The 10,342-nt window shown below is 55.3% G+C and overlaps 1 protein-coding gene across 1 annotated transcript; it reads right to left on the bottom strand.

Annotated features, from left to right (window-relative positions):
- Window positions 1–3,691: 3,691 nt before the first annotated feature.
- LOC142402822 (uncharacterized) lies at window positions 3,692–9,636 on the bottom strand. The gene is made up of 7 exons (XM_075488646.1): window positions 9,573–9,636; window positions 8,829–9,512; window positions 8,446–8,531; window positions 7,850–7,966; window positions 7,164–7,307; window positions 5,548–5,616; window positions 3,692–3,748 (listed from the first exon to the last, which is right to left on the bottom strand). Exons 1-7 carry the CDS (start codon window positions 9,634–9,636, stop codon window positions 3,692–3,694), a joined length of 1,221 nt encoding a protein of 406 aa, XP_075344761.1.
- Between the last annotated feature and the right edge of the window lie 706 nt (window positions 9,637–10,342).

Below are 10,342 nucleotides of genomic sequence, written 5' to 3'. Positions count from 1 at the left end.
GTATGCTAGGAAGTCCTCTTTTCCTGTTTCTGTTATTTATTACAGAGTTTTGCTGGTTTTTTTCCCTAACAATGTGCACATAACAAAGCTTGCTTGTGAGATCTCAGGGCAGAATAGGTGCTGGTGAATACCAAGGAAGCCTGCCGGGGCTGGGCAAGAAGGTTGTAGCGGACACCCCTCCACCTCTTTCCCTGTCTCCAGGCCCCTCGTTATGGCTGCAGGTCACTCTGTCCCCGTGCGAGGGGCCGGTGGCACTGCTGGCTGGGGTCGGGCCACCGGGGTCTCCCTCTGCCGCTCCTTGTTCCTCGCTGTTGTCTTCCGCAGCGGCTTCCTCCGTGCCCGTTCCCTCTGCTCCGGCGCGGGCCCAGCGTGGGCCGTGTCCCTCAGAGTGCTGCCAGCCCCGCCACGGAGCCTCTGAAGGCAGCAGCGGATCTCACAGCTGCAAGCGTGCCCAGCTAGAAGAACTCTTCAAACAGGTAGCTGTGTGACAAGAGGAGCTCGGCAGGCAGCGCAGGATCTGGGAACGCGAGCGGCAGACGGATGCGTGGTGTTGCGCGCTGTCCCGGGCTGAGCCACAGCCCTGCCTTAAGGCTGCGCAAGGGGAAGGTTAGCCTGCGTTCGGCCTCGAGCTGCCTCAACCAAGTCACTCACGAGACGAAGGAGGCTGGACCCTTGTCCCTGCTGCGGGCAGAAGGAAGAACCTGCCCCCTCCCCCTAAAGTGCCCCTGCGTAATAGATACGATGCTCTTGGCGTGGGGAATGAAGAGCACACGAGTAGCAGACCGGATCCAGGAGAAGCCCAGCGTGCAAAGCTGATCCAACCACCCACCCGCATTAGACCCAGTGCCACCAGAAAAGCACATAAAGTATTAGTCACTGGAGATTCCTTACTGAGAGGCACCCAAGCACCCATTTGCCATCCAGACAATTTCTCTAGAGGGGTTTGCTGCCTACCAGGAGGTTGCGTTCGCGATGTTAGCGAGAGGCTGCCGAGCCTGGTGAAGCCTACGGATTATCATCCGCTCCTACTGTTCCACGTAGGGTCCAACGATACTGTGACGAGGCACGGCAACTTAGAACAAAAGACGACTCTCTGTCCCTTGGAGCAATGTGAAAATCATCTGGAGCACCGGTGGTGTTTTCATCCATCCTCCCAGTCAAAGGAAGGGGTTTAGGAAGGAGGAGATGAACTGAAAAGGTGAATGCCTGCCTGCGTGCCTGATGCCATGCTCACGGTTTTGGCTTCTATGGGGATCTGCCTTTGAGAAGCTGGGTCTGTTGGGAGCTGATGGGATTGGCCTGACCAAGTGGGGCAAGAGGGTCTTCGCCAGCAAGCTGGCCAGGCTGACAAGGAGAGCCTTAAACTAGACTTAGCAGGGGGAGAGGACGGAGCTTCGGGCAACAGAGAACCATAGAATCATTAAGGTTGGAAAAGACCTCTAAGGTCGTCTAGTCCAGCCGTCAACCCAACACCTCCATGCCTACTAAACCATGTCCCGCAGTGCCACGTCTACACGTTTTTTGAACTCCTCCAGGGACGGTGACTCCACCACCTCTCTGGGCAGCCTGTTCCAATGCTTGACAACCCTTTCGGTGAGGAATTTTTTCCTAACATCCAAACTAAACCTCTCCTGGTGCAACCTGAGGCCATTTCCTCTCGTCCTCTCGCCCGTTACTTGGGAGAAGAGACCGACCCCCACCTCACTACAACCTCCTTTCAGGCAGTTGCGGAGAGCGATGAGGTCTCCCCTCAGCCTCCGCTTCTCCAGACTAAACAACCCCAGGTCCCTCAGCCGCTCCTCATCAGACTTGTTCTCCAGACCCTTCACCAGCTTCATTGCCCTTCTCTGGACACGCTCCAGCACCTCAGTGTCTCTCGTGTAGTGAGGGACCTGTGGGATAATTGCTGAGGTGACTTAGAAATTAGAACTTACAGTCACACTTCTAGGTAAGGCACAGCATTGAAGAAGCTTCCCAGGTGGGATGCGGCTGACATGCAAGGAATCCATTCCATGGAAGTTCCCTAGGCCTGCAACCTTCGATGTCAGGAACGCCAGGGGAACCTGGTGTGCTGACTCGAAGAGGTACTGCTCGGAGGGTGGAGCGGTGTGGAGATGCCGCAGCCAGGCTCTGCGATTATAGGGGAACTTAAAGGTGTCACGGAACCGATAAGCTGCATATTTACCGCCCTGGGCCAACAGCCTGCCACGTTTTTGACCAAATGCTGCCCTTTTGGTGAACTTTGCTCATTATAACATCATTATAATACCAAAACACACCTCCGTCCCAAAAGCTACCCGCCTCCAAGGTGCGACCACCCCTCACTGAGCTTGCGCTCTGAATTTTCCTAGCTTATACCTTTAAAAGCGAAGCGAGAAAACTTTACACCAATGCTAAACAAAGGTATGCGTGACTAGAGTCACTCAAGCTCCACCCGAACGGTGAAAGATAGTATAAAATGGTTTAAGAGAAAGAGAACGTTGGGGAAGACACCATCGGGTACCACCCTTGACGTTTGGGATCAGTCGACGGGATCAGTCGTCGGCTGAGCCTCTCTTCCTCCCCATCGGGACGCCTTTGGGTAAGAGTCGAACACTTGGTTATACCTAGGGCCTCCCCGGGAAACTTAGAAATCTCTCTAGAGTCGCTTTATTATCTTTTAACGCGTTTGTAGCCGGCAGCGTTACTCATATTCTTGGTATTTGCACGTGCTTTGCAGACAGTGAATTTGTCACCGGTAATCCAAAGAATCCGTGTGTCTGTGGCTCTAATAAACTGCACTCTCCATTGATCTAGCCGTGGTAGTTCTCACTGAACAGGACCGGACTCTTTAGGTGTGGCCGTGATAGTTCGTGCAACACGACTAGACCGGGGGTGTAAGCGCGTTATTAGTGAATCCGTAATCGTGACGTTCAGTACGCTGGACGCGACCGGACTTACAACGTCGCAAATTAATGCTGTCGCCTTAGCGAAAGCCCTGAGAGGGCTCTGGTTCCGCTAAGTGGCTATACACACAGTCCTTAGAAAATAAACCGTTGACCAGGTCTGGGACTAAGACTGGACCTAGCCGCACCTAGACTCCTCTCTGAGGAGGAGTTTAGAAAGCAAGGGGGTCCTGTCTGAACCTCCTGACTCAACGGGAGGGTTCCCCCCCAGCCACGCCTCAGACTCCTATTTGTAACGCGACAGTAACTCCTCACGCAACGGGGACCCAAAACTGAACACGCTATTCGAGGTGCGGCCTCACCAGTGCTGAGTACAGGGGCACGATCGCTGCCCTCGCTATTCCTGATACAAGCCAGGATGCCGTTGGGTTTCTTGGCCACCCGGGCACACTGCTGGCTCCAGTAACCAAGACTGGCCCCAAAGCTGAGCCCGGGGCAACACCGCTTGTGACCGGCCGCCAACCGGATTTAACGCCGTGCACCACCACTCTCTGGGCTCGGCCATCCAGCCAGTTTTTTACCCAGCGAAGAGTACACCTGCCTAAGCCATGAGCCGCCAGCTTCTCCAGGAGAATGCTGTGGGAGACAGCGTCCAAGGCTTCACTAAAGTCCAGGCAGCTAACATCCACAGCCTTTCCCTCATCCACTAGGCGGGTCACCTGGTCGTAGAAGATCAGGTTGGTCAAGCAGGACCTGCCTTTCCTGAACCCATGCTGGCTGGGCCTGATCCGCTTATCCTGGATCTGTTATCCTAGCAGTCTTCTCCACAGCTCCTCCTCCGATAAGAATACTTCCCTTTGCAACTGCAAAGAGAAGAGAGGTGGAACGTGGGAAGAAGTCATCCAAGAGCTACTGGGCATGAGGCGAGCTGGTTATTTATACCAGTATTTAATGCAATAATTTCATGAAGAACCACTAAAAAGACTTCCTTACTAAAACCGTGCTATTACTTTGCCTGGGCTTTGTTCTGAGCAGACCAGAATAAGACGACGTTGTATCACCAAGCGTGACAGATGCACTCGCCCTCTTAACCAAACTAGCGATATTTTGGTACAGGCTCCAAAGGAGGTAAAGGCCTGAGCTGTAGCCGGGCCAAGAACTCCTCTCGTCCCGATCCGTTCCCTGAGAACCCACAAGGAAGCTGAGCGGCACAGCGAGCATCGGTGCATAGGAGCTTGGAACGCCCATCACGCGATTGACGCGTGAATAGCGGGTGGCTTTTCCAAGACTCATTTACGAAGGAACAAAGCAAGCTCTGGGTCCAAGGAGCCTCATGCATAGCTTTCCTATCGCATGTCACCTGACTACGAGCCAACCACTTTATCCCTAAATATGAGAGAAGCGGCCTAAGTGAGCCGCCTTTGAGCTCTCCCTGCTAGGCAGCCTGGCTGCATGGCGGCGATCTCCCCTTGAGCTGGGACCCCTCTCAAGGCTGCTCCTCGCGGCAGAGAGACCTGTTACCAACAGCAGACCTTTGGTAAGCGACCCATACCGCGCATAGCCTTGTAGCATGCTAACTTTGCTTTTGCCCTGGGAACTTTGATTGCGTGCCGAATTGATACATTTTGCATACGTAATCCCTTAGACGTAAACCATTGTCCAAGTCTGAGACTAAGACTGGACCTAGCTGCGCCTAAGCTCCATCAGGAGTTTAGAAAGCAACGGGGTCTACTCTGAACCTTGTGACTCCACAGGAGGGCCCTCCCTACCCTTTGTATCCTCAGTCTCGCTGCAAATCCTTTTAACTCGCGTGTAACCCAATTTTCCTGTGTACGTTTCTTCCATGCAGTAATTAATAGAGTGACCTTTGCCATCGAACTTCCTTAAGTCGCACTTTTATAAACAATGTGAAAGCCACTTTTGCTAATACCTTTGACGGTGACTTTTTAAGCGCTCTAAATCACTCATTCACGACACCAAGGTACTGGTCTAACGGTCTTGATTGCCTGCAAGGTGCTCTAACTTGAGTCAAGTAGAGTGACCTGAGGACAAGTAACTGTCTTTGGATCAGTAAGACCTTCTTCCCATTAAATTGCTTCCTAACAGCACCCACCTCGCGTGCTAAGCTGACAAATAGAAAGGCCTCAGAGAAACCAATTTTAAACTCCGGAAACAACTCCGTACAAGCATATGGAAGCAGAGGATTTGTAAACGTAACTGGAATAAACGATTCGATTCCACCCACAATCTCCACATCCAGACCAATCTTTTGAAAAAAAAAAAAAAAAAAAAAAGACATACACCATGGAAACTTCTTAGGAAAAAATGCGCACCAAGATAAGCTTTGTATTACAGGCCTTTAGACGTGACCGCAGGTGCTATACACGCAAGATGACCTCTGCCTTAGATTACGATAAAAGATGAAGCGTAAGGGCAGAAAACGATCCAACGCTCTTGCTGGTCGTAACACGCAGTTAACCGCTCTCTCACACGGTTACGGCCCTACCAAGTAACTAGTGACTGGATGACAACTGTGCAAACGGCTTGAATCCAGGGTCTTCGGGCAAGTCTCTGCATTGCACTCTGAAGTCAAACGTGCTTGTTTTATGTGCGTGCAGTAGCTGATTTAGCTCTGCTCTGGGAAAGCAACTGAGACTCTTACCTTTGGCTTTGCACAAAGTCCAAAGTCTATCAGCTTCAAGTGATGTTCCTCGTCAATCAGCAGATTTTCCTGGTAAAAGAGAAAGGGGTGATGAATGAATGAACGGACCTAAGTATCCAAGGAACCACGTTTTCCTTCACCTTATTTCTTCTGGTCATTAGCAGCCAGAATTTACCTGAAGCTCTCCTCTGGAGGTCTCGATTGGTCGCTAATGACTATATCCCGTATTCCAGATGGGGAACGCTAGGTCCCATCTGCTGGGAAGGGCCGGGGAGCGGCAGGGCCTCGATAGACAGCAAGCTGCACATGAGGCCGCAGGCTGCTCTGGCAGAAAAGGCGGCCAGCAATATCATGGACTGTATTAAAAGGAGCACAGGTAGCGGACTGGGGGAAGTGACTCTAGTCCTCTGTTCAGAGCAGCTAGAATAGCGCGTCTAGTTTCTGCCCCCCTCAGCACAGGAAAGACATCAAACTGAAGGAAGCTCAGCGGATGGCCACCGGTCTGCTCAGGGGGCTAGAGCGCTTGCTCAATGCGGAGAGGCTGAGGGAAAGCCATTCGTTCAGCCTCTAGACAAGAAAGCTTCGGTGGAGACCTCAGAGCAGCCTTTTAATACCTACAAGGAGGGCAGGAAGACAGGGCTAGTCTCTTCACAGCAGCGCGCGGTGGGATAGCGACAGACAACAGGCATCAAGAGACGTTCAGACTGGAAATAAGGAAAAGCCTTCCTCCTCGTAAGGACAGCGAGGAGCCGAGCAGGTTGCCCAGAGAGATTGCGCTGCCTCGTCCTTGGGAGCGGTCGCAGCTGCGAGTGGAGGAAGCCCCAGGAAGCTTGGTCTGACGCTGCTTTGAGCAGGAGGGTCAAGCAGAAGCCTCTGGAAGTCACTTCCCACCCAAGCTGTCATACGATCCCACGAATCCCTCGGCTCTCCGGCTACAAGCCGACTCCTTCCAAAAGGTACACACAACGCTTCGTTTGGGGAGAAGTTCTTTGGAGACAAAGATTTCATGAGCTGTCTAGGAAGACGCTCGCGCACTAAGAGTTCGCTTCTCTCGGAGGTGTCGGCATCTCTAAAAATGCAAAGTTCCAACCCCTTCAAGGAGAAAGGGACTCCGGTCTTCCATTCCCTAAACCTATGCTTAAACTCTGCAATGAGAGCAAAGCCACAGGATGGGTCCAGTAGCATTGCGTCTCCCCCTACACCCTCTGCCTAGCCACCGCTTGCTTAAACTATCAGTGTCGCTTTTCCCTCTGGGCACGGAAACAGAACGGTTTGCACAACAGAGTGGCACCATAAAGGCTCTCTCCAGGCACCAGCTGGAATAAAGGGGAGAACAAAAACGCCTAAGCAACATGCAGAGTCAGATCCAGGTCTCTGCTCCGCTCCCAGCTGGAGCGTGTTGTTCTGCTTTCTCTTTCAGAGCAAGCTCCTTCCTCAGATATAGCCACATCCAGCTCAGCTGAGGAACACAGCGGCGAGTAGAAATAATGCTCTTTCAGAAGACGTTCGATCAAGAGCTACAACGGCGAAGGCATAACCTACTGCGGCTCGTAATGGAGAAGTAAAAGCGGGTGTTCGCTACTACTTATGCGAGTCTGACTACTGCTCAGGCTTACCGGTTTGAGATCCCTGTGGGCATATCCCTGACTGTGAACGTAAGCAATTGCTGAAACAATCTGCCGAAAAAACACACGAGCTTCCTCTTCTGAAAGGCGGTCCTTCGCAATTATGTAATCAAACAGCTCTCCTCCGGGACAGTACTGCATGAAGACAGGAAAAAGAGAATGCATTTAGAATACAGTAATGAAATCTAAACGACGACGAGCGCGCTGCACAGCAACGAGAGGACACTCTTCCATTCCCTCTGCTTTACCACAGTAGCGCCCGAGTGCCCCCCCGCGCGCCCTAGCCAGCACTGCGGCAGACCAAACAAGCTGACAAGTCTGACTCGTGCCTGATGCGTTGCAACGGATACGTCACGCTACCGTCACAGGCGATACGGATTGCCCAGGAGGCGACAACCACGCGGGAGTTCTGGGGTCCCGCGTATCCTGCTGATGCTATTTTAAAAGAACTGAAGCGCGAGGTAGGAGTTGAAGCGATTTCACTTACTGTAAACACTGAAGAGCGGCTTTTACAAGAAGACAGGACATACTACCAGCTTCATTTTTAAACTAGAGCGTCTTGAACACGCTCGTCATTGAGATAACTTTTTAAGAATCGTTGCCTTTGAGCTCTGCTATCATCGACCGCTACAGTCAAAACCAGGAACCTTCGCCGTGGCAGAAGCACCGCTTCTTACCTCTAAGACCATGAATATTTTCTTGGATGTCTCTATCACGTGGTACAACTGGCAAATATGCTGGTGACGTAAGTTCTTCATGGCATCAATTTCTATTTTAACACGAGGCAAGTCATCCTAAGAGACCACAACAGCAAGAACTGTGAAGCTGCCGACGGCTTGGACTGCCTGTACATCACAGTAAGCATCAGACTACCGCGCAACACAACGTTTCACAGCAGGTATACGACAGCATGCAATTCGACTGCTCAAATCCAATCCGGCCACGGCTCTGCCGTTACTCCCCTACAATTCTGGCACCTTGATCAGCAACGCCACAGGGGCGGATGTAAAATAGCTGGTATTCTCATCGGCATTCTGTTTGAACTACTGCAGTAATCTTTAACTGCCTCAACTTTACAGCCAGAGAACGTTGCCCCCTTCACGAGAGGGCGCAAGACTGAGGGTCCTCTGTTAAAATTCCTTCAAGCCTACAGCATCCGTCAATAGCCAACAGGACAAGCAGGCAGCATTTCGACGTGCCACACCCCGGCTTCTCGAGAACTCCACAAGAACAGCAGAAGACGCTACGAACTTTTAAGTATCTTTTGGCTTACCCCTAGAGCAAGTTTGTCCATGATTTTTATCGCAACTTTTTCACCAGCGAGGAGATGTCGCGCACGTTTTACCTTCGCAAACCCACCTAGAATTGGAAAGAGACGTTTAAAGCTCAGCGCGGTGACGTGCTTTCTCGCCTATAAGCTCTCAGCCACCCTGGACCACGTAGCGTGCACGGCGCGCAGCGTCCTCTGTCCTCGTTCGAGGAAGAAGCGGTCACTGCTACCAACTTGCAGTTTCGTTTTCAGAGTTCTGCCCCCCCAAACGCAGACTTGAAACGCGACCTCTAGATTCTGCAGTAACAGCTGGCCTACACGCAGAGAAACGCTAAAGCGGCTCGACAGATCGCGCACGTCTCTCTGCACGCCCAGATGAGGCCTACCTGTTCCAATGGTTTCGGTGAGCTCATAGTACTTGCGAACTTCCTCGTAGTCGCCTACAGCCATTCTGAGAGGAAGAGGGATCTTGCAGTTCTTCTCCGCACCTGCAAGGAGAAAGCCCAGCCGGTGCTCCCGCTTTTCCACTCCGGGCAGACCCGTAGAAGCGGAAAGCACATTTGCTGCAGCTCGGGGGGCCGGGGCGGCGGGCGACCCGCTTTCACGACCGAGTGCCGCACACCGAGCGGCGAGTTGAGAGACGAGTAAGCCTGGCCGCCCGCAGGCAAGGCCACAAAGCGCGGGCGCCTTTCGGGGGCTCCTCGCTGGCGCTTGGCAGCGAGAGCGGGCGGCTGCGCTGCAGCAGCAGCGATAAGGCCCCCGCGCCGGTTCCCTCCGCAGGGCGACGACCGAGGCCCCAGAGGACGCCGCAGCGGGCTCCTCCTTCCGCGGGCTGCGCCGAGGCGGCAGCCCAGGGAAGAGGCGGCTCTGAGCGCTGCTCCCACGCTGCCCGCAGCCCAGCTCCGCCGCGGACCCCTCCGGCGCCCGCCGCCAGGGCCGGGCCCGCCCGCGCTGCCCGGCGAGAGGCGCCAAGCGCGCCCCCGGCCTCCCCGGGGCCCTGCCGCCGGGGGACCGGCGAGAGGCCGCCCGGCCTCCGACGGCGACGGGCAGCGGAGGGCAGCGCTCACCGCCTGGGCAGCCGCCTCCCGGCGCGGCCGTTGCCGTTCAAATCTCCCTGCCGCGGCGCCCGCTTCCGGCCGGGGCGCCCGAGGGGCCAATGACCGCGCAGCGGGCGGGCGGGGACGCGGCGCGCATGACGGGAGGGAGGTCGCGGCGGAGCGGGCGCCGCCGCGGCGGGAGGGTCTCCGCGGCCATCTCGCTGCCGACGGGGACGGCCCCGGCCCGGCCCGGCCCGGCCGAGACGGGAAGCAGAGCAGCGCCCGGTCCCCTCGGGAAGGCCGCCGCCCCCTACGGCCGCCGGGGTCTGTCGTGGGAGCCGCGCCGCCGGGCCCGCGCCACGCACAAGATGGCCGCCCGGCCCGCCGCCGCGGGGAGACTACGCCTCGCAGCGTGCTCCGCGGGGCCGGCCTGCCGGGACGGGCGGCCCTTCCCGCCGCCAGGCCCGGCAGCCCCGCGCCGCCGGCCCCGGCGCTGCCCCCGCCCCGGCGCCGCCCTGCTCCGGGCACCACACGGCCCCGGCCCCGGCCCCGGCCCCGGCCCCCGCCCCGGCCCAGCGGGGAGCAGCCCGGGGCAGGCGAAGGAAGCGAACGGAAGCGCAGGGCTTGCCGTGTTAAGGCTGGGATTGAAGGTCCGCCTTTGCTGCGGCCGGCCGTTCCCCTGCCAGGCCCTTTACCTTTCTGCGTGGCAGACGTCTCGTCCTAGAGCCACGAGCAAACAGGCAAAAAACCCAAAGGCTGGGGGAACGCCTTATTTCTGTCAACTGTCTCTCCTTTGGAATCCTCCCAGAGAGGCGGGATCTTTCCTGAATACAGAGAAAGGCCTCCATGTCCGAGGGTAAGGG

This window comes from Mycteria americana, chromosome Z (assembly GCF_035582795.1).
Source record: "Mycteria americana isolate JAX WOST 10 ecotype Jacksonville Zoo and Gardens chromosome Z, USCA_MyAme_1.0, whole genome shotgun sequence".
Classification (NCBI taxonomy): Eukaryota; Metazoa; Chordata; class Aves; order Ciconiiformes; family Ciconiidae; genus Mycteria; species Mycteria americana.
This window is presented reverse-complemented; position numbering and strand designations above follow the sequence as displayed.

Bases quoted from the DNA above. Each gene is read 5' to 3' on its own strand.
- LOC142402822 (XM_075488646.1), bottom strand. From the start codon at position 9,636: ATGCGCGCCGCGTCCCCGCCCGCCCGCTGCGCGGTCATTGGCCCCTCG. The intron at 8,532-8,828 runs GTAGGCCTCATC...TTCCAATTCTAG, and splicing joins CACCGAAACCATTGGAACAG to GTGGGTTTGCGAAGGTAAAA. The intron at 3,749-5,547 runs GTAAGAGTCTCA...TTCTCTTTGCAG, and splicing joins GACTTTGTGCAAAGCCAAAG to TTGCAAAGGGAAGTATTCTT.